Source organism: Pelecanus crispus, chromosome 3 (assembly GCF_030463565.1).
Source record: "Pelecanus crispus isolate bPelCri1 chromosome 3, bPelCri1.pri, whole genome shotgun sequence".
Lineage (NCBI taxonomy): Eukaryota > Metazoa > Chordata > Aves > Pelecaniformes > Pelecanidae > Pelecanus > Pelecanus crispus.
The window spans coordinates 91,277,778-91,305,259 of NC_134645.1; the positions used below are offsets into that span (position 1 = coordinate 91,277,778).

The window sequence follows — 27,482 nt, forward strand, 5'->3', positions numbered from 1 at the left end:
ACAGGTACAAGGGGACACTGAACAATGCCAAGGAAAAGAAATCCATTCAAGATTGTTAACTGCTTAGAAATTGCATCTGGTTTAGAAAACCTGCAAAAGCCTGGAAGCTGGAGGAGTACATGTGGAAAACATCATACAGCCTTGTCTTGTTTTTGTACTCTTCCCTAGACATCCTTTTTTTGTCCATTGGTTTGATTACAGAGGTAGATGAATCCTTGGTCTAACCCTATGGGGCTACTCTTCTGTTCACATATTTTGCTCCCCTTGATGGCAGAAATGGTTACGTGTGCAAAGGTGCAAGTAAAAATTTAATGAATCTTATGAAGAAACTTTTAAGCATCTTCCCTACCATTACACATACTTCCATGTGTCAAGAAGAAACGGGATTATAGTGATTACAGAGTAGGTGCTGTGCTTGAAGATCATCGAGGAGATAAGGAGCACTTTACAAAAAATGGTCTCTGCCTAGACTATATGCTTAGTTTCATCTAGTCCAGATTAACATCTTCATAAAATTAAGACATGTTAAATATAACGTTTTCACCATCCACACAAAAATCTGGCTTTGGTTCTCCAGTTCAGAGATGCTCAGACTATTAAATTACCTGGGGAATGACGTCCACCTTAACATAGAAGTATTTTTACCCATTTCTCTTAAAGTTCAGTAATCCAAGACAGTGAATGAACTGCAAAAAGTACTTCTTAAAACCAGTATTTCAAACATATATTAATCTTCTTTATATCTTATTTCTATGTAATCTAATTTTTTTTTTTCTAATTCTGTTCATTATGCAAGTCTGTACTTCATCCTCTGTGAGGGCTCTGCCGCTTCTTGTATTATGGCTAATGCAGACGGTGAGAACGCTGTAGCTGCAGGTGCAGAGACTCCAGTTTCTTGAAAGGCCAATGTGGTCTCTGACGGGAGAGCTATTTATTCCATGTTACACAGCTATCTTTTGTTGGCCAGCCTCTTGCCTTGGTTGTCTTGCCCAGATTTTGATTCCCAAATAGATTTTACAACAGCCCTGAAATGGAAAAAGGAATCAAACAAAAACATACCTTTACGTAGGTTTACATAAATGGCTCTGAATCATCCCCTTCCCATCCACAGTCACTGCAACTGCTCTGCAAAGCACTTCTTTCCAATCTCCAGAAGCTTGCTGCTGTTTTCTCTGCTGGCAACACAAATATTACACTGCAGAGAAACTTAAATAGCTCACCCCAGGTCATGTTTGTCATCAGTAATACCATATTTTCATCAAATAAAACATAAATCACATTGCTGTCCACCTACCAGTGAAGAATCATAAAGATCATGGCAAAGATCACACCAACAGTCACAATGATTCCAGTTACCAGGCAAAAGACCAGAATGGCATCTGTCGTCATTCTCCTTGATTGCCCTGTTTCTATTATCCTTGATTTTTTTGGTTTCCATTTCTGAAGAAAAGAAAAACATTGTCATGAATCAGGCATTTAATCTCATGAACAGTACTGAAGAGCACCAGGGCCTGATTATTTTCTATCTGACATCTTTCACAACCTTCAGGCCTTTACCATATCAGCAAGTTAGAATAGTAACATTTTACACTTTCTTTGCAAAGGCATACCTAACCAAAGAAGATGCAAAGAAATGGAGATCAAGGCATGTGGAGTGGGATACATGTCACTTAACAGCCGTGAAACACAAAGAGCCACAATTCCTAAAGACAAGGAAAAAATTAAAGAGACAGAAAAGTGTCTATCTGGTACATGTTAAGAATTACTAATATAACAATATTTTTGCTTTAAGAAATGCTTTAATGTAAGATTGAAAGACACATCCATGTCAGATACATGAATGATAAAGAGAGAATAACTACCACAGGCTATCTGCCACTCAAGGCAGGCTGACGTCTTTGTTCTGTGCCTGGTACTAGGTGCTCCGTCACCCAGGGCTGAGGCACTAAGGTACCACCATGCTACAGAGGAATTCTAACAATGGTAATTGCTGCAGTAATAATGATAATAATGAAGCCAAAAGAGAGTATGCTAACAAAAGACCGTATTCAAGGACTTAAGTGCTGCTTTTCTGTCTCTATCTAGGTCTGCAAAGCTTTTATTTAAAGCAAATAACCACTGAGCATGGAAAGGAGTTGTTCTGCATGGCCCAGAAACGCATAGCGAGGAGCAGCTGCATGAAGCTGAGAAGTAAAAAATGTAGCAAGGATATCAAGTAAAAATGCATTTTGCAATGCTGCAGCCTGTTCAACTATTTGCCTAAGGAAACTGAGGGCCCTGCCATTACTTAGGCTGTTTCTCTAAGATCAGATGTACCAGTTAGGAGATGATTCTAATAAACAACCCAGGAAGAGTGGAAAATGCTGAAGATGGTCAAGAAACTTCCCCCATCTGTTTTTTGACACTGGATGAAAAAATTCCTGGAAACCAAACGCAGTCACCTTATTCTGAAATTTAATTGACCTTATTTGTTCAGCCACATTCAACCAAATCAATGAACCATCAGGCGTCTTCCCCGATCCCTCTGGTTTTGACTATTTTACACAAGCCAACTCTAATTTCTCTTTCATTTTCCCTCACATAGTTTCTAAAACTATAAGGTGCTATCTCATTGCTGACTGGTATGCAAAATTCATGTTCACACTGGTAGGAATTCTGTGTAGCAGAATGACTGCAGGAAAACCATTTCTATTTCTATTTCATTTCTACTTCTATATAAGGTCCTGTGCCACTGTCATCACTGTAGTATCTAAGCAACTCTTCCATCGCATCATTTGAGTTTCATTCTCCTGCATCACAGAATTTTCATTTTGATATTCTTAAACCACAGCTCATCTATAGGATTCTCCTGATCTTTCTGCAAGATACAGGACAGGTAAGAAAGGTGAACTTGCTGAGAATATCATACATAGTAAGTCTGAATACTGGGGTTTCCATACAGTGTAGAGCTAATTTCTTCTAGACTAATTCACCTCACTGACTGGAGTGTGCATTTTTAGAATTACATGCATTTGTGGGGCATGGAGGTTAATGAAAATTATCTTTAATTTTGCAGTTTCATTAACGTACTATATTTTCCCCTTGGCAAGATGTGAATTTAGAGCTCTAAGAATACCTCTGTTTACAGGCTGTAACAAGAGCCCACTGAAGAGAAAAGCAAGTTGCATGTTATCCACAGCTAATCTACTCAAGTTTTCTTCCTAGGCAAGAAATTCTTCCAATAGTCAAGAACCAGAACTGCCCAAGAGACAACCTGATAATGCAGACTTGATAATCCCTTGCAAGTAAACACATGAGTTTAAAATGCAAGCAGGAAGCAGACAGAAAAGCAGCTTCCCAATAAGCTGGTTCACAATGAACAAAGGCTGATCCACATCAGGTGCACTTTTAAGCCCCTGACGGCACTCCCAAAGTCCAGGGAACAGTCCCAGTTAGTCAGTGAGAATTTTGCCACGGCCAGAATATGCCTTCAAAACCTCTTCAGCTTACAGTTAAGGTTACAAAGATGTATTTACATCAAATTTTTCAAAAAGCACTTAGCTCAGTAAAAGTAGGAAGAACAATTCTTTTTTGAAATATGCAAAGTCTAGTTCAATGACTTTCAACTTGAAGTCTGCAGCCCACTGCGGGTCTGTGGACTACTTTACTATAAAGAATGACCAAAAAAAGCACTATCATATATATTCCACAATTACATTGTAAAATAATTCCTAAAATTGTGTTCAGTCACTAGAAATTTTCTAGGGTTCTACAAACAAAAACAACATTGATAATATATCTGACAGTTTCAAGCAGATTGCCTCCAACCCTACCGAAAGCTTGGCATTCTCACTTTACCTGTTGATTATTTATATTCATCTTAACTAAAAAAGGAATGCACTTAAATGAAATGCAAGGGTGAGATGCTGCACGTAGATTGTAGGCATTATTGGATCTAAACTATGAAAGTCCATCCATTTGTGCAAGTCAGAACAAGGCAGGAAGGAAGGAAAAGAAGGAATGCTCAGATTTAATTCTCAGCTTCCACCAGTGCTTGCTGATTTGAGGCCAGCCCTGTGGCAGAAACCCCAGAGTGTGCTGGTCATAGCTCATGGAATTCTTTCCAACAGCTCAAATGGTCCAAGCACCACACACTCCCTCCACCCCAGATCCTACCTGCTATGCCAATGGGGGGACAACAGGCTGGATTAAAGGAAACCAAAAGTGTCATCTATATGGCCATTACCAGCTGCTAAGAAACTTTTTAACCTTATTTCTGCCATCAGAGCAATATATTTATTCTGAGCCACCGTGCAGGACCTGGCTGAAGGACCTTAGAAATTTACTGCTTTCTTATCTGGGTGGAAAGAGATACATCACATACCTCTCTCACACCAGGCACCAGAGCAGGATAGCTCTAAAACAGAGAGCACATTCACTGCTGTGGTGTGGCCCAGAAACTACATTTGCATTGTATACCACAGTTTAACAAAGCTGCTTTGATTTCTATGCAGTGCAGTGCGTCTCTGGACTGTCCTCTGCCTTCATGGAATCCTCTCCCCTTTAATTTGCTTAAATCCAAATACATTCAAAAGCATCTGTTGCCATTGCTAGCATTTCCCTCCAGAAAATATCAGCAATACAAATTCTGTCTCTGCATTCTATTCAGTCATTTCTCCAGTAAGAGAGAGAGATTCACAATACTGTAAATCATATACATCAAGAAAGTGGAACACCTGCTTTTTCAGCACCACTTCTGTCCAAAGGAAACCCACTACTTCTGCCAGCAGCACTGTTCCTCTTCATTTTCCTCTTCCCCCGGGTTTTTCATTGAGCTGGAGTTCCTCCTAGACCATGATGCTGACTATACAGCAGTGCTCCATCTACAAGCAGATGCTCAACCAATTGTTTATATGGTCCAGCAGCCAACAGGAGTTCTTTCCACTGGTTTTCAGATCCAGAAGGTATAATATCAGTTTGGCAGAAGGGAATGAGATTCTGCCTCTGCAGGCTGGTTTTGGTTTTTTTCCCCCTTAATATAATGGTGATGCATAGCTTTTTTTTCCCTTCTAGATTATCTATAAACTTTTTCTATGTATTAAAAATGGATGGATAGATGAAATGGGAGAGCGGGATTACATACACACAGAGGAGATCCAGGCTGTTAATCTTGGGTACTGGGATTCCCCATTTCATTTCTGTGCAAACGCAAGGACAACATGGCCATGCTGATTACGCATTTGTACAGTAGCTGGTTACAGAGATGTGACTTTTCTCTCTGAAGGACACCCCGGCGCTGAAGTCATCAGCAGGAAATGAACTGAAGAGAGATGGGGGCTAGAATGGCCTCTGAGACACAGAAACGCAATTGCCTCCCATCTTCTCCACAGAAGTGCCACCAGACACACACCCCAACTCGCTCCCTCGCTCATGAGAAGTGTGGAACTTGGAGCACAGCTGGGATCTCAGTAGGCTGACACCCTTCACATAGCATCCTAATGAGGATCATTCTCTGCTCTCGCATTCCTCCCTTGCAGAGCCCTCCCTCCTCACAGGACTATTATTAGTAAATATGAATAAACCGCCTTCCAGCTCCAAAGTCTTCAGAAAACACCAAACACCACAATGGGCGGGAGTGTGAAACAACACCCTTCAGTGTTTCAGGGTAGTGATTTAGTAAGAAGGACATATAGAAATGCCAGTTGTTAAAAGATGGGATTTTCCTTGCAGAGGTCCCAATAATTTTTTACAAAGATAAAATAGTTTTTTTTTTCCCTGTTATGTTTCTCTTGCTATAAAAGACAAAGAGAACCCATAGGTCTGAACAGCTCTGAAAACAAAAGGAAGAGCCACATTACTAAGGACCACTCACTTATGCAAATAGGTCATTACGACTGTTCACCAAAAGGTCACTGAGAAGCACAGTGATCACTGGTAAAGGACACATGGAAGTTCTCCGTGCACAGATTTAAAATTAACTCATGCGAAGTTTTTGCCACATGGCAAATACACACAAATTCCTGTGAGGTTTTACCTGCCTTTTTGCAACATGTCTTCCCTTCCTCCCACCTCACACACCTCAAAATCTGAAGCAGAAAGTGTCACGCTATGTATTTTCAAGTGGTGGCTTTGGGGCCAGGCTTGCAGATGGTGTTGCTGAATCTGGCCACTGCTGTTCACGTGGGTAAACATCAGAGCACTGGAAAGAGGATGACGGATGAGACAAAAGCAAACACACTTGCTCCTTATCAGCTGCATTGATAATTTTTAGCTCTGTTGATAACTTCCAGGCTTTCTCTCTAGGAAAGTGCCAAGAAGAAAGGCCAGCCACGGAGCAAACACATCTCCGCTTCCCCTACCCCGTTCTGTAGCTCTGGCATGAAGAAACGTATCTCTGTGGAACAGCGAAAGGAGCGGCCTAAGTGATGAGAAAGACAAAATATACAAACTTAAGCTTGTTGACTTGAGTGAGGCAAGAGAGGTGGTCAGAATCACCTCAGCTGGATTAAAAAAAGAAGTAATTTAGGAGGTAACAGAGAGGACCAACTCTTTTCCTGACTAAAACTGATTTTGCCCTTTCAGCTGGTTCAAACACACCTCCCCAAATCTACAGGAGACCCTCTCCCCACCGCCAGTTGGGCCTGTTCGCGGGTGCCCAGGCAGCGAGGGGCTGGCAGGGCAGGGCGGCCTCTGCGAGGAGCGGCCGGGGCTGCCCCGTGCCGGACACGGCCGGACACGGCTGGTTCCAGCCGGTTCCAGCCGGCTCCAGCCGGCCTGCCTGGGCAGGGCTGGCGGCCCCCCAGGGGCAGCCCGCCACAGCTGCCCCACGCACGCCGACCAGGAACCCCCGCGGCCGGGTTTTGGATACTGGAGGAAAATCCAGTTCGGTCCTGTAGATTACCTGAAAAAGGTGATTTTTTTGTCCTATTTCTGATACCGATTTTCTGATTCTGACCTTTACATTTCAGCTTGGAGACCAGACAGAAAAATGGCAAAGAAAAAGATGTTCGCTCAACAGAAAGATTTTCTGAAGTAGGTAGACAAACCATCTTGCTTGACAGGGATGATAAACTTAAGTTTCAAATTCCCCAACCCACATTTCAAAAAGTCTTTTAATGAGGAACTGGGAAAGGCAGCACTGCACCGTGGGCAGAAACATTACCCCTTTCCAAAGTCTGAACAACACAGCAGGACATGCTCCCAGGGAACAGAGCAGCTCTGCAAAATGCAAGGCAGCAGCTAAGAAAATCTACATCCAAACACAAGGAGCCTTGCCTCATCCATTGATGCTGTCAGAAGGATCTTTCTCATTTCCTCCTGATCCTGTTGGAAAAGTAAATGCCGTCTTCTGATCTGGCTAGACTTCTGACCATCCACAGAGAGCAAAACTCGATCTCTATGATGAAAGTCCTGGTACATTCTCAATAAAAACTTCAGCTGGTAACTTCTTCCATGTACCTAATTAACAGTTAATAATTTCTAAAATCCAAACAATGTCAATCCTGGGGAGGCAAAGCCCAGAAACTCCTTTGGGCATCTACAGACGTCTGTACCAAGCCAAAGGACGCTGATCTGGCACTCAGCAGAACCACCCATTCCTTTTAAGCTACTTAATGAACCTTAGAGCTTGTCTTCCTCAGATTTCTGTATAGTCATAAATATTTTCTGAACCCATAAATCTCAGTCCTTGTAAGAAGTTCTCAGCGGGTATGTCTGTTGGGCGGGTTTCATCTGATCACTTTTCACCGAGACTACTCAGTCACAGCTTAAACACAAGTGCGTGAGTCGTCCTATTGATGACTCACCGACTCAAGTCAATGGGACCATTTGCATGCTTCAGCCTAAAACAGATTATGTGCTCTGCTAATTCAGGTCTCAAAAACGAAGCTTCCTCTATACAAAAAGGAATGTAGAGACTGAATAGTGGGAGAAGGGGGGGGAAAAAAGTGTTGGGTGCTTTGTGACTGCCAGATGGATTTAGAAAATGAATAAACAAATTGCATGTTACTGTACAATGGCAGAAAGGACCTCAATACAGATAGAGGAAATAGCCTATCTTATTGAAGAGAGAGGGAAAAAAGCAGGATTCCCAGGCCAGTTTTACCTATGTGAACAACATGGAGGGAAGAAAGATGGGGAGGGGTATCTCCAAGGATTTCTTTCTTTCTAGTCTGTGATAATTTTGCATAAGACCTGAATCTACATTATTTCAGGAAAAACTTCAAATTTTGATAAGCAAGGCACTTTTACCCTTTCTCTGATTAGGAAAGATGGGAGTTTCCGCACAGCTGTTCTCATGGTTTGAGAAAATCAGCACACTGCTACCTTTCCTGATGAAGTCAGCAAAAATCCCATTTGCAGAAGAGGTGAGCAAGATCGTACTGGGGAACCTGTTTTATGATGTATTCTTTCTAATGTTAAACTTTGCTAAATCCACTGTGTATAAGCAAATTCCAGATGGCTGCTAAAAGAAAAAATCCAAAAGGTTGTTTTCCTGCTTCAGCGTTGAAGTGGAAAGGAGATATAACTGCAGAACCCATGCTGATAGTGCTATGTGGCTTAGTGAGGCAAAAAGAAGTCTATGTTAAACAAGCTGGGTGTGGTAAAAAATAAGCAGGCAATAGGAAAACCTCCTTATTTTAGCTTGAATTTTTACAAAGGATAAAAAAAGTACTCATTCCTACCACAAGGAACCTCTTCATTCCCATTCTGTCATTTCCTTTTATATGTCTCTTTTATTCGGCTGCATTTCATGACAGTCATTACCACGGCACACAAGCTCCTGCCCATATACTACTGGTGACATGCAATCTTACGAAGATTGAGTACTACATAAAAAACACAAGGCCATATCACTAGAAGACTGTAAGCATCTCTGTGAGCTCACCAGTTGTTGCGTAGACTGTGTATTTTATAGAGGCAATTATATTTCCTTTTTCTTGAGTTTCACACTGGAAAGTAACCGAATGGGTATCCCTGCAAACTTCCATAATAGCTGAATCATTGGGAAGAATGTGTGCTGTCTAGCCATACATAAAAGAAAAGAAAAAATAAAAAGGGCTGTATTTTTTCAAATAGATCTGCAAAAACGAGTTGCATTGTGTCAGATGCACAGAAAAGTGCTTAATCTGCTCCAACAGTTTTCAACCTGTCAGGACCTCTTGGCCCCTGGGAAAATTCCTCCCACCTCTTCTGCACCTCCTATCTGAGCAACTGGGAAGGGCAAAGTGGCTGTGACTTGCTGACATGTATGCACTCACCAGCCACTATGCCCCAGTTTTCTGAAATAACAGTAAACATCACTCTCTAAACTTATTGTTTCCCTCACACAAACAGGAAATTGAAGCTGCATAAAGGAGAAAAGCCATGTGAGTTCTTGTATTGCCAACTTGCTGGTCAGAAATCAAGGCTTATTTGCATTATGACAGCAAAGGAAATAATCTGCCCAGAGGTCTGTACCATTCAGATGGAGCATGTGGTAAATACATGCAGTATGCAATTCTTCTGCACAAAGTGGTGTTCAATTACTCACCTTGTTTGGAATTAACATCTTCCAAACGTATTTAAATCAATTCTCAGGAGGTATATAAATAGAAGGCATCTTCACGCAGGCAAGGCCCTCAGAAATTGGTATTCCCCCCATAGGAGGAATTTTTAACAGGTACATCATCAACTATATGAAACATCTCTGTATAAAGTTCATAATTCTTTGAACTACAGAATGTTACTTGGAAATTATCCTTTCCCTTAAAATCACTTCAAATACTTTTTGCTTGGTCTAATATCTGGAACAAAGCACATAGCAGAAAAACGGTATTTTACAAGGACTTGAAATCAAGCGCACATCAGTACAGAAATGAGATCTGAAACATTACTGGATTGCTTAACAGGGTAATTGGAGGGTAGAATGCAATCACTTAATTCTACTTCCACCACACTAACAGAGAATAAGGATGTTTCCTTCGAATCAACTTATCTGTTCTGGATTACTGAATCACGGTGTTCCACTTACATCCCCAGTCTACTGGCCCCTGGCATTCCTCCACATGGACAATGCATTTTGCTTCAGTTCCAGGGCATCCACTGGTTAGCAGAACTTCTCAAATGCCAATCCCTTTGGGGGAAAAAAAAAATCTTTCACTCTTTAATTTCCTTCATTTCCTTCAAACTCTGTTTTTGCTTTCTCTTTCTTTATCCTGGATGTTAATATGATGTATCTACCAAATACCAGGCAAAACAGATCTTCTCAGAGTGCCTGCTAAAGCTGTCCCATGTTGGTATCTAAGATTTCAAGACAACATCTACTTCTGTCAGACTCTGCACTGGAGGAGCCAGATTCTTAGAATCATCATGCGTCAGAAAACGAATTCAAAATGAATTCAAAACTTTTCTCACAGAAAAGGAATTTGAAATGAAACTAATATATGTTCTGCAAAACAGTTAATTCAGTTTAAATATCAAAGCATTCAGGCTCCTGGCCTTTAAATGCTCAAATCAGATGGCACAGAGAATCCTGTACAGACTGCCAACTCAGTCTGCCTCCAGTCTTGTGACTGAGTGTCTTCAACTCCCACCAAGGTCAGCAGAAACTGAAGGCACTAAAAACCTCCGGAGTCTGAAGTTACCTAACAGTGACCAACAATGGGTGATACAGGTATACCACCAACAGCCTCCAAAATGAAGCCTCTCAGAGCACAGAGGCTGGTGGTCAGTAACATAGGGCTTCTCATGAGAAACAAGTGAAATCAAGTGTTGACCACCGGGACTCCACGTGCAGCATGGAGGGTCCTACTGAAGGCAAAGAACAGGAGATAACCTATCACAAATGTGTAAAGTTAAGGAAAATTCCCACACAATGTTCAAGGAAGAAAAAAAAAAGTTCACTCTCACTCTCAGGACTTCAATGGGAACATCCTCATTTTAACAATTACGAACAAATTCAAAACAAGTGCTGTAATTGTTTTTGCCAAACAGTGTGTACACAGTTCATTGGAATGACATAGCTTGTGGGGGAGGCAGGAATAATATGTTTAGGCCCAGTAAACACTGAAGGTTTTGCCATTTTTCCAGAAGCATTTTGTTTACTAATAGGCATGGAAAGAGGAGAGTTAACCCCCCCTTGCAGTAGAATAATAAATAGGAAATTGGTTTGAATATTGCATTTATGGTGCATCTGTCTTCCTTAAATGTGTATTATATAAACCAATGGATTTCAGAATGTTTCAGAGATGTCATGTAACTTGTGAAACAGTACTTCAAGTGACAGAGGGAGACAACACCACTTACTGAAAATGACACAAAACGAGGATCGTTCTCCACTCTAGAGAATGTCTCATCTCATGGATGCAGAGACAGAGGTGTAAATGGCAGTGAACTGACACTTTTATTAAAGGCATTCCTCTTTCTTCAGTGCCATGTAGGTTTTTTTAGCTAACAAAAAAACAGGAAACCTATGAAAACCCAAAAGCCTGGCTTGATAAAATCTGGGTGCTGGGCTAACTGTAGTCACATTCATGAGGAAAAATCTTACTGTGTCTTACCTACAGCGATATTAAAATTTGGGACATATATCACAGTCAAAGCATTGATGAAAAAAGCTCTTTTAATTAGATCTGCAAGTTCTTTTGGTACTCCTCTGCCTCTTCCTTTTGGACAGCTTTTTATTTCATTCCCATGTTTCCTTTCCCCACTTCTTAGTAGCTGCCAATGCTGATGAAATTAATCTACTGAGATGCTCTAACAAATGAAGTCTTAACTTCAGCAAGTCATACAAGTTAACCTAACACAAAACTGGCCACAATGCAGTAAAATAAATTACCCAAATGAAATTCACCCTAGAGAAATGTAAATTAATAGACTAGTAGAGGGAGGCGGGTGAAGAGGGATGATCCACAAAGAACTGAATACTTAGCAATACAAAAAACAGCGGTTATGAGAGAAATTTAGAGGTAAGAGTGGCCAAAACAATTAGACCACAAAGAGACTAAGGCAGATTTGAGGCAGGTATGACAAGGCATCATTACCATATGCTTTAATTATGTTTTAATGCCTCTGTAAACCTGGACTACGAATAGAGGAGCAATGCATCTGAGCCACAGCATTATGGGTTAAAAATAAAGAAACTGGAGTCAGTTCAGAAAGCAAGAAATATAAAGGGCTAGATAGATGAATCTAGGGAATAAGAAGGAATAAGAAGGAGACAAAGAGCTTACAGCTGTACTGGAAGAACTAAGAAGCTACCATTCAGCCTTTCAACAGACAAACATGCCATGCATTGAGCAGCCTAGACTAGAATGAAGGCTACAAACATGATCTGAACTCCAGATATGAGATGATGCCTTTTTCTTTTTTGTTAGGGCTTCCCTTTCCTGATTTTTCAGTAAGACTATATAATTTTCAGTATTAAAGGGGTCAAACATTTGTACTGGGTCTGGCTGGGATGGAATTAACTTTCCCCATAGCAGCCCTCATAGTGCTGTGCTTTGTATTTGTAGCTGGAATGGTGTTGATAACACACCAATGTTTTGGCTACTGCTGAGCAGTGCTCCCACAGCATCAAGGCTGTCTCTTCACACCCCACATCCTCCAAAGACCAGCATGAAGGGGACACAGCTGGGACAGCTGACCCAAACTGACGGAAGGCATATTCCATACCATATGACACTGCGCTCAGCAATAAAAGCTAAGAGAAAGGACTGGGGTGGGGAGGGGGCATTTTTATTAAGGTGTTTGTCTCCCGAAGCAACTGCTATGCATACTGAGGCCCTACTTCCCAGGAAGTGGCTGGACATCACCTGCTGATGGGAAGTAGAAAATAAGTTTGTTTGTTTGTTTCCTTTGCTTCTGCGCATGGCCTTTGCTTTTCTTCATTAAACTTCCTTTATCTCGACCCATGAGTTTTTAATCTTAGTTTCTCCCCCTGTCCTGCTGGGGAGGGGAGCAATAGGGCGGCTTGGTGGGCACCTGGCAGCTAGCCAAGGTTAACCCACCACAACTTTATCTCTGAGGGACCAAAGACAGAGACAAAATTTAGTTAAATTCCCTGGAAATACCCAACATTTGAGACATCTGCTAGAGGGATGGGACATATTAAGAGTCTGGGGATGCATATATGGCATTGGTATACAGAACATATAAGCAGATTTGAAATTATGAAGTGAAGAAAGAGAAATATTAAAGTATGTAGAAGGAAAAAAAAATCTCCTAAACCCATAATGTCCTAAGATGTGAGATAGGAGGGAATCAAGGAAGCTCTGTCATTGGAAATATGAAGAAGTGGCTGGAAAAAATAAAAAGGCATACTCTAGAAAACATCAGACTGATGGGGGCAAAAACTCGTCTCTCTTTCTTTTTTCTGTGGTCTTATGAGAAGCTGAATTTGTTCAGAAAAAAATTAATAGCATTTCTGATTCAAGACTGCTTCCTAAGCAATATAATTACCACCTCACAGCAGTTTCTATCATCACCCCAAACACAGAGTTGTCGTCTTAAGGCTCATCTCATTTTTCCTCTCTCCCTTCCTACTCCAGAATGATACCTCTCCTCTCCATTGCACAATTTATAAATTGTATAAATGTGGAATACAGAACAGGCTACTGCAGGCAAGCAATTTTTTGGCAATATTGTATGTGGGAAGACATCTGTGAGAAGCATCAGAAGATCTTTCATCTTCTGAACATCTCACAGATGTTCACAAATAGCGAAAATTGTTACTTTGGGGAAGGCAGCTCATGTGCCAATAAACGTAGGGAACTGGTTTAAAATAGAAGCTTGCAGGCTGTGAAATTAATAAAACAACAGATCTGACCTAAACTCCTAATGACAATCAGCCTGATTGTTTTTGTTAATTATAGTTATTGGCAATTGAAATCAATGAGAGGTGAACGAGGGCAAGCAAATTACAACTGCTAAATTGCTACAGTTAGCACTTTTTTTTTTTTCCCCCCAAAACCAAATGACAATATGTTTTATTCATCTGCTTTGCTACTTACCACATGTAACTGTGCATACTCCAAATTCTACTTCTGTGGACGCAGTGGCATTCAGACCTGAACACAAAGTCTAAAGTTACATCTCTCATACAATGACAGGGGTGGAAATGCCCAATTAACAGGAAATTCACTCTTGAAATCTTTACTACTTTTTAGTTGAAATGTGAAATTTGCCAACATTTTTGCTTTCACTAACTAAACCAGAAAAACAAGACATTTATGAAAAATTTATCATAAAGTCCAGTGTGAATAGCATTAATGTTTAAACCTTAAGATGATTCTTTAAAAGGAAAAAATGTATTTTTCTTATAAACCAGCCTATGATGTTAAATTAGCCTACTGAATGCTCTGGGCAGTGCAGTGTCTAGGTTCTATGCAAATTATAGGTCTCCCCTGAAAAGAGTTAAGAAAAATTTTCATTAAACAATATTCAGTTAACTCATTTCCTTGTTCCTTCTGGCTAACGTATGCCTTCCCACATGATTTTTTCCCCGTCACACTTCAAGGTCAGGTTTAGACAGCCAGCACAAAGATGAGTCAACCAGGTACAGTATTTTAATTAGGTACTGGCATTTTAATTACTGTGATTGGGTTCCTTCCATTTTTTAATGGTACGTTGAGGTTACAGAATGGGTTTCACAGAATGTACAAAAGCAAAAGGTTCTCATCTCCATCTGGGATTCAAATCTGGATTATATATTTTATTCCTAACAGCATGCAATTTGAATGTTTGTTTATAAGGATACTGAGATACAGTGACTGTTCCATAGAGAAACTAACTTAGTGAAGCTCCTTTGGAAATTATTCATTAAATAAGCAATAGGTCTTTTCAATTCTTCCAAATGGAAAAAGAAAGTCACTATGACTGTTTTTACAAGTCTACACTGCCAGTCCCGCCTACTCAGATTATTTTTTTCTGATAACAAATACTTACCAATGTAAAGTTTGCTTTCACTGTCTCTCAGTTTTTATATTCAAGATTTATGTTTACAAAATGTTATTTCTGTGCAGCAATGCGAGTTTATGTATCACTTCTTGCTACTAAATCTCTGAGTAACATTTACATTTTTCACACACTACCCAAAACTTTAAATTTCTCAGGTTGAAAGGAACAGATCCATTTCTCTTGCAGTCAGTGATACACAAATATAAAACCTTTATTCCTCCATTGTAAAGGATTTACAGTACAGCAGCACCATGCATTCTCCACTGGTACACTGATACTGAACTCTTTTTCCCAACATTATAAATGAGCCATCAAAATCTTATTCTTCTGTTATCTCTAACTGTCTCTATGGTTTTGACATTTACTTCAGCATATAAGCTATGCTCGTCAGAACAGTCTTCTAGCGTATGCACAACAATCCTTCAACAATAACTTAACTAGCCAGTTGAATGATAAAAAATCCAACCTTAGCCAAAACATAAGGAAAGTCTTATCGATTTAGTCTTATCGACTAAAACTATGAAAACAGAGACAACCTTTAAAACATCTACTGTATCCTCAAACTCTATGTCTAATGAGCCTTAAAAAATAATGACTTCTTTAGAAGACGGTCCCCACCATGGACATCCTACCATGTTTCCCTTAGTTTCTTTTAAATTAATGGGGCAGTCACTCAACAGTCTTGTCTAACAACTACCACAGCACAGCAGAGAGGAGGAGGAGAATTTAAGGAGCCTGCCTACAGTCTAAATACAGTCCTGTTTAAAAATGCCTGGTTTCAACCTGGTACAATGTGAGTTGCACTCATTCTTGTGCGCAGAATAAATGTAAGCATGCAAAAATGAATGGGAGGAAGGGCTAGGACAGCTTCAGATGATGGAAATTCTCAACTCAATAGGTTTCTGACAATTCACGTCAGCTTATGGTAAGCCCCAAACTTCTACCCTGAAAGTAGGCATTAATGTAATTCAATTTTGAGGTGACAAGCTGAGTGTAGCCACAGCAGGGTGGCATCATATCTGGAAGGAGAAGCTGCCACCTCCCATCCAGACACAATTTTTTTAAAAAAGGAAGAAGAAAAAGCTTTAGAAACAAGAAGAGACACAAAACTTCAGATATTACTAATAGAAGGTTGAGGGACTTTGCTAACCAGTGAAGGCAAACGTCTCCTAATTATAGGTGAAGATATCAACCATGATACCCTTTCAGAACACTTCTGGCTTCAGGAGCACCACAACGTGCAACATCACTCTTTTGTCAGAGATTCCTAACGATGAATGGACTATAGCTCTAAATAAAAAAGATACTGTATTTTCTAAGTAGCAATACTCCAAATAAGCCCTTAAACACATCTAAACATTAAAAGCCGATTGGTTCTAAATTAATGAGTTAATTAGGAATCACCAATCCTGATTTCTGATTTAATTAAATTAAAAAAAAACCAAACAACAAAAAGAAACTTTAAAGGAAACAGGATCAGGTTCACTGATAATCCTCTGGATGACACAACACTTTTTATATGAATGTTGTGAACCTTCCGTGCCAATATCACAATACAAAGTTTTGCATTGCTTCCTTTACTTGCATTTCTTCCTTACATCTTAAATGAACCGAAATGTTAAGAAAGCTTCCAGTAAGAAACTACAGATCTTGCCATTTATTTAAGATGGCTGGTTCCAGTTGCATCAGGTTCAGATAAAAATATAATGTCAGTCCTATGCAAAGAGAATTATGTATATAGCTGCCATTAGCATTAATAGGAGTTATGTATGTAAATCCCACACATGCTGAGATAAGGATGTGCTAAGGAACTGCATTTACATTCCTGTCAGGGGGCTGCAATTAGTACCAGCACAGCAAAGGCAGTCTGTATTCCTCTCTACATTTGGAAGCCTTGTAAAACCTATGTAGAACAGCAATCTTGGCCATTATGCACCATTTTAATTACAAGCCACATCACCGCATACATGCAGAGTATTTTGATAAACGCTTAAAAAGCCCACAGAAGTCCTAAAAACGTCGACAGAGAGCACTCAAAGGTCATGAACCCTTGGGGAACTCCCGAGTCGGCTATCTCATTCTTGCCAACTATTGTGGCTTTAGTACTTAGGGGGGCCTGAAGGCCAAAGTCCAGAGGGGAGGGCGAGCAGCACTGCTCCATCCCCAAAGTCATACCACAAAGGCCGCTAAGGGGACGGCAGGTTTCCCAAGGCGGAAATCTTTCCATGGGCAACTGGCTTTGCACTCGGCAACCCATCGGCTGCGAACCTGTGCGGTTCGTTGCTCAACGACAGACGGAGGGGGTTTGCACGTATCCGACTCTCCGTAGCCCACACTTTCGGCTGCCAGAGTGACGAGCCGATCTGGAGCTTTCCCCGTCTCCCCAGCTTCACCCGCCAAGGAGGGCCCCTGTGATGCTGCACGGCTTAATAAAGCACTGAATACACTCCGACACCTTCCCACTGCCTGCATATGACACCCAGGAGAGATCGTTACATCCCGGCGGTGATTAAGCCGTGCTCAGAAAGTACGACTCCCAGCAGCCCCCTAAATATCTGCTCTTCCACACCAAACCTGCTCTCCCCGCACCCCGGCCGCGCACCCCCTGCCTCCAGAGGGGGGAAGCCGGGCGGGGAGGGGGAAACTCCCCGTGGCGGGAGGGGGAATAACCGGCGTCTGCGGGGGAAGCCGTGAGGGGAGGCGAGCAGGCAGCCGGCCGGGCTGAGGGGAGACCAGCGCCCGCCCCTCTCGGGGAAGGGCCCGCTCGGGCCGCAGGTGGCGGGGCCCAGCGCCGCCCCGCCCGCCGCGGGCACCCACAGCGCCCGGGGCCGCCTCACCGGGCTCGGCGCGCCCCTCCAGGGGCTCCGCCGCCTCCGCGCTGCTGCCCTTCGCGGAGCCGCCCGCCGCCAGCAAGGCCGGGAGCAGGGCCCGGAGCCCCGCCGCCCGCCCGCAGCGACATGCCGCCGCGCCGCCCGGCAGCCCCGGGGCGCCTTACAACGGGCCCGGGCCCGGCGGAGCTCTCGGCCCGGCCCCGGCGGGGCTCCCGGCCCGGTCCCGGCGGAGGGGGCTCCCGCCTCCGGGCTGCGGTGCCCGCACAGGCTGGCTGGTCCGGCGGCCCCGAGGTCGTAGTTTGAAGCTGGCAACCGGAGCGCGAGCAGTTCGCGGCCGCTTCGTTTGCCGTTCGCTGGGAATACCGCGTTGGCATGCGGGAGCGCAAGCCCCCCTGTCTAGTAAAATGGGTGGCAAACTTTGCGGCGCCCAAAGTTTGCGGCTACCTGCTAAAGATCGTCCTGAATAATAACATTTGCATTTGCAACTAGACCTTTTGCTTCTCCAAAGTCCGGAAAAGGCGGACTCAGATTCACATCTTTCTGGCTGACTCCTGTTTCTTAAAATGCTATCCTAGGTTTTCCACAGTACCTTTCAACCCCCCCATATGCCAGAGTCCTGTGCAAAGGGGGGGGGGGGGGGGGGCGGGAAATGTGCAAACCAAAGAAATGCACCCGCGTTCAGAGCGGGAAACTGGCAGTCACGTATGATGGGCACGTTGGACAAAGGCTCTGATTGTGAGTGGGATGCCAGGCCAGCAGGTAGAGAATGTAAGAGCCTGCTAGCGATCAGCATCCCCACCACCCAAAATCAGTGTTTGCAAGTGATGCTCCCACATTTTACACAGAATCCATGTTGTAGTCACTGCTTTGATGTTCAGAAAGTTGCTGCAGATGTCCCAAGCAATCTGGGCGACAGTTTCCTCCTCAGTGAGCATGACTTCCATCAGCAATTGCTTTTCCCCAGAATAAAGAAATGCAGCCAACGGGGGGTTGCTTGTGAGTGCAGAGATGGACCTGGGCTGTGTGAAATTCTCTTTCATGGGAGCTGAAAATGAACAGAGCTTTCCCTGCATTTGAGGGTACCTGTGTATCTTATCTCTTTGACTTAGCCTTTCCTTAATAATTTCTTCCCAGGACACCTGCTCTCACATGTGCAACAGCAAATATGGAAGAAAATTCCTGGAACTGATCAAGCTACTTCCCTAAAGGCTAGAAGAGAGATTATTACTTTTATAAAATGCTTGGGAGGCTCTCAGATGTTGAAGGCAGAGAAAGCTGGAGAAGAGGGGAAAATACTATTTGATGGGTAATGGAACCATCTTTATACAATAAAGTTCATGAAGCTGTCAAAGTTGATGTCAAAATAATAATTATATCCTTAATAATAGCTCCTATTTCTCTATGTTCGGAGTAATCCAAAAGTCATCTTGACTGATGGGTCTAGATGGCCCAAAGTCATCTAGAACTAGGAAAAATGTCAATATTGAATAAAACCAGCTGTCTCTAGGGAAGGGAAAAAGATTGACCAAATAGGTTAAATCCAAGTGCGTGTTCTAGTTTTTCTTTCATCGAGACATTTTCAATACACTTTCCTGTCTCTGTATATGCACGTGTAATAGATACCTATATAAACACACAGATGCACATATATTCTGTGCCACTGTGGCCGCTTGTGATGCCACAAGCATCACAAGGAGGCATTTTCCATGAAGGAAAGATGGATAATTTCCAGGAACAGCAGGGCTACATACTTCTCTAGAAGAGGTAGATCTTTATGATTTCTACAGAACAAGCGGGAACTCAGCCTTTTAGGCTGGGACCTAGTAAAAGGCTGGATGCCATTTTGTATATTTTCTCAACATTATTAGATAGTAGCGAGGTCCTTTCTTGTTCCTTCCTTGTACTTCACATACTTGGTATTAGTCTTGGTCTCTTTCTACAGTCTATCTTCTGCTCAGGCTTGCTCTCATTTTTTCTGACCCTTCTTATTTTCCTGGTTTTTTTTTTTTTTAAAAAGGGAGGATAACAATAGTAATGGCAATGGGCAATATCCACTTGGCTCATGCTGTTAAGTGGCTCTGTGGAGCAGTAGTGAGCTCCCAAGTGGGCAGAGCTGTTCCACCTACTTGTGTTGCTCTCACAGCTGGCTGTACCACAGGCTGCCCAAAGAGAAGACTGGCAAACAAACAGCTTGGAAAGAGCTTGCAGCTGCTTGTTCTTCTCCCCAGCCTCAGGACAGCCATAAAGTGTTTCTGCAGTGGGAGTGTGTATTTGGAAGCTTTCTTCCAGGCTGCTCCTTTTCTCTCCTTGCTTGGCACCATCTCCCACGCAATCATTTTCCTCAGCCATTTACAGGAAGAACAGTCTGCCTGGACTTGTAGCCAGTATCACTCCCCTCCCCAGGGTTAGGAACGGTGGGCAGAGTCACAGTACTCCTTAAAATTACCCATATGTGAAGCTAGGGATGAGAGATGCAGCTAGGAGCAGCAAACAGAGCTTCTTAAGTGTTACAAACACCTGGAATATGATTAGCTCTCGATTCTGCCTTCAGGCTATATGGGATGTGGACTTTCAATTTAGCCATATAATGCAAAATGATTTCTTGCTGACTTTATTAGTCTAGCTGCTAATTAATAGACCAAATAACACCATTACCACAACACCAACAGATTTGTACTTTAGCCTGAACAAATTCTCAGTAAGAACATGGCCAGATTAGGTGCTCAGTAGTTTTCTGAGTTAGTAACTGTACTTGCAAAAGGTTCAAGTGGTGTGCAGCCAAATGACATAGACAACATTTAGAGTGAGCCAGAACAGCCTTGTCTCTTTTATTCAGACCGATAACCCAGCTTGTTAACGAGGTAAGGGAGATGTTTGATACTCTTAGAAAGCAGGAGTTCCATGCAGTGCTGTTTTCTGTGACAGGACTCTGTTGGTCAATAGAATTTCTTTATTCTCTGTGCATGGGCCAATAAATAATTCTGTAAGTCATATCTCATTGAAAGCTCCTGCAGCAGGAGCTCATGCCAGAAGGTCAGCACATCTGTAGAGGTCAAGGGGAGGTGGGCAACAGTTCTGAAAAACACCTCCTCTTGTTTTGTTCCTATGCACAGATAAAGGCATGCTTCTTCCACTGGGTAAGAATTGTTGCCATAGTAATGTTTCCAGCACTCCTTTGGATCAATAGCAGAACAGAGGGGTTTTCAGGTATTTCTGTTATTTGCAAGCCTGCAGTCATACCCCATATATATTTCTATTCCCTTTTATAAATAAGTTTGTTCTAAGGTCTTTCAGCGCTGTACAGTTATGCAAAGAGAGCAACGTAAACATGGTGTACAAAGATCTTGGGTCAGAATCAGACCTCCAGTGGGCAAGTGCAGTTTTGTCAAGAGAGTAGAGTTGTATTTGCTTAATCAAAGCCCTGAACTTGGCCCTTGTATGCCTATCAACACCTCACCAATTGCAGGAACAAACTGAAGCTGCAGAACTGGTTGCATTTTTTGCTGAGGGTCCACATGTAGTTCCATTCACAAATCAGTGGGATTTTTCAGTTGATTTAAAGTAAATTCACTGGTTCATGGGCATTCTGTAGGTACCTGACATATTGCCACAGCATAGGTTCAAGCTGAGTAGATGCTACCAATTCTAGGGTAGGAGTGAAATGTTAAGGGCTGAATGTACAAAAGCATGGATTTAGTCACTACACCGCCACTTTCAGCAACCACCTTCAACATGTAGATCATCAGAATCTGCCCATCTACTCTACACATGCCAAAAGACTGCGTACGTGTTGATTAGAGGCCCCTATGTTTCCCCTACATAACCTAGCAGCTGGGGCACATCTCAGCATTTGCAATGAGCTAATTTGGATGTTTACTGGGAACAGTCCCAGTCCCAGTAAACAGTTTGCAACAGGCATGCTGTGTAGGAGTTTTAAGAGTCAACATGGGCCATTCATGCTAGTTGACCTCAGTGTTGGAGAATGGCTGCAAGCATGGTTAATTTACGAAGACAGGCTGTGGTTGAAGATGAAGCATTGCCATGTCTAAATGTTTTTGTGAATTTAACGTGAAGAGCTGAGGACAAACTTTTCTCAGGTAGAAAGTGTTCTGCTTCCCATATTGATATACAAGCAATAAAGGAGGGCACGATTTGCTAGCAATATATTTTGCATGTTTTTAGAAAAAACTTCTCAAACTCTCTTTAGATTTCTCCATGGCATAGTGATTCTTTTACTTCAGTAGTTCATATCTACACCTTACCATTCACAAGCCTATTATGCATTTTTCTATGTGCGGATTCCTTTACAAAAAGTGGTATTTACCTACAGATGCTGCACAAGGCTCCTTCAGGTATTACAGTTATTCACTTCTAATTGGAATGGGAACATGCTATCTTCTGCAATTATGTGCTACATTTTTTAAATAGTGACTAATACTTCATTGCCTGCTGAAAACATCTCCAGATCACAAATACAAGTGGCTTCTGCGGGAACAGCAGTAATCAGCACCATAGACACAACTCGGAGAGATTCATTAGAGTTCCCCCACAATTCCTAAGCTGGTGTCTGCATGCATACATCACCACTAAGCAGAAAGAATCAGGCACTACTTCTTCTTTTCCTCTTATCTGACATTTCTCAGGAGAGCTGGTATTCCATATCTACTTATTCTCCCCCTTCCTTGCTTTCACCAAAACTGGAGGAGTTTTCCTTTATCTTCTGCAACTCCTTCTTCCTTGCTGGCAGTGAGGCCCTCTTGCCTACATCCACACGTCTGGCCTTCCAGAAAGGAAGACGAGGAGAAAGGAGTGGGGGAGGAGGAGAACACACATGTCTGGGTTTTGTCATGAGATGGAGTCAGGGTGCATCTAGACTGATGGACACTGGAAAACACTCTTGAGTCCTGTGGCTTGTGTGTAATTCTTTGTCTTGGCAGCCTTGTGAAGAGAAAGACGGAGGAATTCAACTGAGATTTCTGTCCATGGGTGTCCTGGTTTCGGCTGGGATAGAGTTAATTTTCTTCCTAGTAGCAGGCATAGTGCTGTGTTTTGGATTTAGGAGGAGAAGAATGTTGATAACACGCTGATGTTTTTAGTTGTTGCTAAGTACTGCTTATGCTAGTCAAGGACTTTTCAGCTTCCCATGCTCTGCCAGGTGCACAAGAAACTGGGAGGGAGCACAGCCAGAAGAGTTGATCCAAACTGACCAAAAGGCTATTCCATACCATCTGGCATCATGCTCAGTATATAAACTGGGGGGGGTTGGCCAGGGAGCAGCAATCGCTGCTCGGGAACTGTCTGGGTATCGGTCGGCGGGTGGTGAGCAATTGCATTGTGCACCACTTGCTTTGTATATTATTATTATTGTTGTTGTTATTATTGTTGTTGTTGTTGTTGTTATTATTGTTATTATTATATTGTTATTATATTGTTATTATTATCGTTACTATTTTACTTTATTTCAATTATTAAACTGTTCCTATCTCAACCCAGGAGTGTTTCTCACTCTTACTCCTCCGATTCTCTCCCCCATGCCATCGGGGTAGGGGGAGTGAGCGAGCGGCTGCGTGGTGCTTAGTTGCTGGCTGGGGCTAAACCACGACAATGGGCAATAGTATGCTGTAATGATATGATTCTGTCCATGTTATTTAGGAGCTACACAGGCCTTCTTGACATGCAACATTTTCAACAACAATACTTGTTAAATATTTTATGCTAGAAATATCAGAGGATTCACATGTATCCTTAGACTTTCTCATATAGTCCCATCCATTTTCCTGTTACTCTGAACAGACTTTAGTGAGAAAGGTTAGAGGCACAGTAACTCTGTGTGAGGAGAGAGAGATTGAGAACTGGGAGAATGACTGCTGAAATGGCCTACTACATCTGTACATGCCAGAGACCACACTTTGCTCCAAGGGCTACAAGCCCTTTTTGGTCAGAGTGGTTGTTCAAAGGTTAATGGGGAATGAATACAAGTCAAATTAGTTAAAAGCCTGCTCATGAGAAGGACAATAGATGTTTTCTTAATATCGTCAAGGAATCAAAGCCCAAGCCCTGAGCATCAACAGTGCAGAGAAGGTGCGGTTTTATCTGTTTCTGGCTTGTACTCAGCACCAGCGAAAATAAAGTCTTCACCATAAAAAAGATTCCAGGTTTTGGTAAATGGGTAAATTCATGGACTGGCATTTCAGGACCAAAAAAAATATAGCCTTAAAATACAGCAGCTACAGGCATGCACATCACCTGGTCAACCAGGTCTTTCTCTTAAAATTCTAGCTGATAACTTAGAGCAGCTCGAGAGGCTAATTGCTGTAGTGAGGCCTTACTTTCTAGCTCAGTTGCTGTTTGTTCCCTAAGGGAATGCCCCCGAGGCTACCCCTGGCACTTCAGCCTTTCTGTTTACCCACTCTCTCATCCAGAATTCACCCGCCTCCACATGGTGTTCCTTGGCATCCTCCCTAGCACAGAGCTTGCAGTATCTCTAGCTTTGCTCCTCTCTGCACACAAGCAAGAAAAACGCCTGCGTACAAGCCAACACATGAATGCCCTGCCACCTGGCCAGAGGCATACTGCAAGGCACTGCTAAATAGATGCCAGAGCTTCCACACTGTCCTGCTAGCTTTCCTCATCAGGCAACTCATCACATTCAGGAATCATGCTGTTTTCGTCTGCTGTCCCCTGCAGTTTGGCAGAAGCATCCTCTGAAGAGACCTAGCAAGAGCTAATGCTTATTAACTCCTCCTCAGATATCCATGGGTCTGGATGCACTGAGATACCATGGTAATGAGAGCCGTAAGAGTGTCTAGACAGACAGACAGACAGTAGTCCCACAGCTAGGGGAGAAATTTTGCCAGCAGATATTTCATCAAATTAACTGTTACGTATTCTGAACTGAGGAACATGTGAATATGCAACCCTGATTGCCTGCTATGACAGTTTTTATAGGATATCACAGAGCCTCTGGCAAATACGGAATTAACAAAATACTTAAAAAATAAAATTACATCTAACATTAGACAAGCTGTGTTATTAAAAGGGCTTCTTCAATAGTATAGTGTTTTCCTGGGAGTGATAGGGAGCCAAACCAATCTTCCAGTTACAGTTCTTAAAAGGAGGGAATTAAATCACTTTAAAAGACTGTCTCTTACATAGCCTACACTTAAAAGTCACCACAACCATTTCTGATAAGGATTTCAAAGTGCAAGAACCATTTCTGTCTTAGATGTTGATCAGCTGTGCACCATTCCCTTATGTGCATTTGCCTTGATAAAAATAAATCTTGATTGACTCAGGTGCGGAAATTAGGAGTTGCCTTGAATATGTTTGTTTGTTTGTTCTCGAGCATAAATTATGTTTGAACAATAAGGGCATGCCTCTCCGAAGGGCTGAGCACCTGCAGCTCACATTCCACTCAGCTGGAGCTATAAATGCCAAGCAGCTCTGAAAAGCCAGGGTTGTAACTGTTACATTGGATGAGATTTATACAAACAGTATTGATCGACAGCTAAATCTCAGTATAGGGCTGCCTTTCCCTTTCCAGCTTACTGTGTTTACTTAGAGGGCTAGATTCTGTGTAAAACATTCAGAATAATTTTGTTTAATTAAAAGACTGCAGTGAAAGGAAAGAAAGGCAAAGATGTGCCTTGTTCTGCAGTACAATAAAAATAAGTAAATACAATTCCGGTTAATTATCCATCACTCAATACAGAGACTTCTGCTTAATCTAATCACTGGTTAATCAGATTGTCTGTTTTATTTGATCAAATCTACTGTAACCAAATCATCTGCATTTGCATTATGCTTTGTTTATTTTGATGATTTTCTATTATTAAAAAGGTCACTGTCAGGTCAATTTAGGCCTGTATTTGTTGTTTAACACAACAGGATTTCACATGACATAAATATCTTCCTGCAGAACCCAATTTGAGGCTCAGACTTTGAGGCAAGTATTGAAGGACCTAAGACCTAAGATTTTCAAAGGAATTAGATCCCCCCCTCTGATTAAAAAGCACTATCTTTGACAATATGGGCTACATTCCATGAGGTATTTCCCAGAATCAACAAGGTATTTCAAAAAGGAGTGAGGAACCTAAATGGAAAATATATGCAATAAAGGGTTTAGGCTCACCATTTCTAATTTAGAGTCCACTCCATTTCCCTGTGGTGATCCCAGGTCAGGCCAGGGTAGAGCAATGCCGCTGCGCCTGCAGTTGAGCTGCTCAGCTGATGGATGGTAACGAGTTAAGCGGCAGTGATTTGGTTGTGTGTCTGAGTCTCTAGAGAGTAAGTCCTATTTTGGCTTTTAGCAAGACTTAGAGCATTTTTAGAGATGTTTTACCTTCCTGTAAGCTAACAGGTATGCTTACCTGATGTAGCTCTCTATCCCAGCTTCCAAAAGTGAAGTGGTGCACAGGCTAAAGCTGGGCTAAGAAACAGGCTATTCCTGGGTGTTTTAGAAGGATCAGGAGGAAGATACTTTTTCTTTTAACGAATGGAGAAGATTATGGGCTACAGTTGACAGGATTGTGATGCCTTGGTCCCATATTGACAATTAGCCTAGTGCAGAGAGGACACCCTCAAGCTACTCAAGCTGCGATAACTGATAAGCAACCAGACCAGAACTGGGACATTGAAGGGTTCAGAGGACCTGAAAACAAGAATAGCAATGAGTCCCTAAATTTTCCCATGTAAATGTGAATACAGTGGTGTTCACTGCTTCTCTCTAAAGTGCTGTTCAAGACCATGGTAAGTACATGAGGGAAATTTCCTTATCTTGAATTTGTGAGAGCTGGGGTTGGTGATAAGAGCAGGGACAAGTATAATAAAGAGTGCTAATCTCATCGTAGCAATCCTGCTGTGTATATTGCTCAGGGCCAGCTCTAGGTATAGGCAAAATAGGCAGTTGCCTATGACAACAGAGTGCTGGTGAAGCCAGAGTGAGTTCAGGCTCCTGCAGCCACCTTTGTCAGTGCAAGTGCCCTGGAGAGCCAGCCTGGTGGCTGTTGCTGAAGGAATCAGGACATGTGGGGCTATGGCCTTTGATGGCACTAGTGAAGACCTACGGGCTTCCCTGCAGCTGTTGTCATCAACCCTTTGTTCCCCTGACACCTTTGCCATAGCGGAGATGGAAAGCGTGACTCTCCAGAACCCTCCCCTGGCTCTGCTGCTGCTCTTTTGCAGCAAAATTCAATTTTGCCAGCGCTTCCGAGATGTCTGGAGCTGACTTGCATCATGAGAGTCCTGCAGGCTTACAGTTGCTCGGGGCAGCTTGAGGTTACCCAGACTTATACCTTTATCGGCTCCTCAGAGCAATGGCAATGCCAGCACTGACAGAAAGAAGTCAGGAAGGTGTCATGCTGCGGCAGGAGAAACAAGCCAGGCCTTACAGAAATGTGCAGGTGAAGCTCAAACAATTTGTCACGAAATCATGCCAGAGAACTAGGGATATTTCTGTGCCAAAATAATGCAGAGCATGGTAAGTGAAGAAGAATTGTTGCTGGGTCATTCTGGGGGCTGAGTCAAAGCCAAGGCCCACCAGCTAGCAGCCTCGCATTTCTAGCCTTTCCTGTTGCATCTTTGACCCAAGCAGAGCCTGAACATCATTTGTGTTGGAAAGTCATAACTATGATTTCCAGTTCTTTTGCATTATAAAGCAATTTCTGAAAAGTCATGATTTCTCGTCGGCAGGTACTCCATCACTGGGAAGCATCTGAAGAAGTGCTTTTTCAAAGA

General features: G+C 42.5%; 1 protein-coding gene across 1 annotated transcript; it reads right to left on the reverse strand.

The window, feature by feature from the left end:
* Nucleotides 1–949: 949 nt before the first annotated feature.
* SPACA1 (sperm acrosome associated 1) lies at nucleotides 950–18,121 on the reverse strand. The gene is given in 9 exon segments (XM_075707727.1): nucleotides 950–1,025; nucleotides 1,295–1,440; nucleotides 6,339–6,397; nucleotides 8,867–9,002; nucleotides 9,512–9,618; nucleotides 9,992–10,093; nucleotides 13,971–14,027; nucleotides 17,754–17,906; nucleotides 18,013–18,121. Coding segments are annotated over 9 exon segments (945 nt in total).
* Between the last annotated feature and the right edge of the window lie 9,361 nt (nucleotides 18,122–27,482).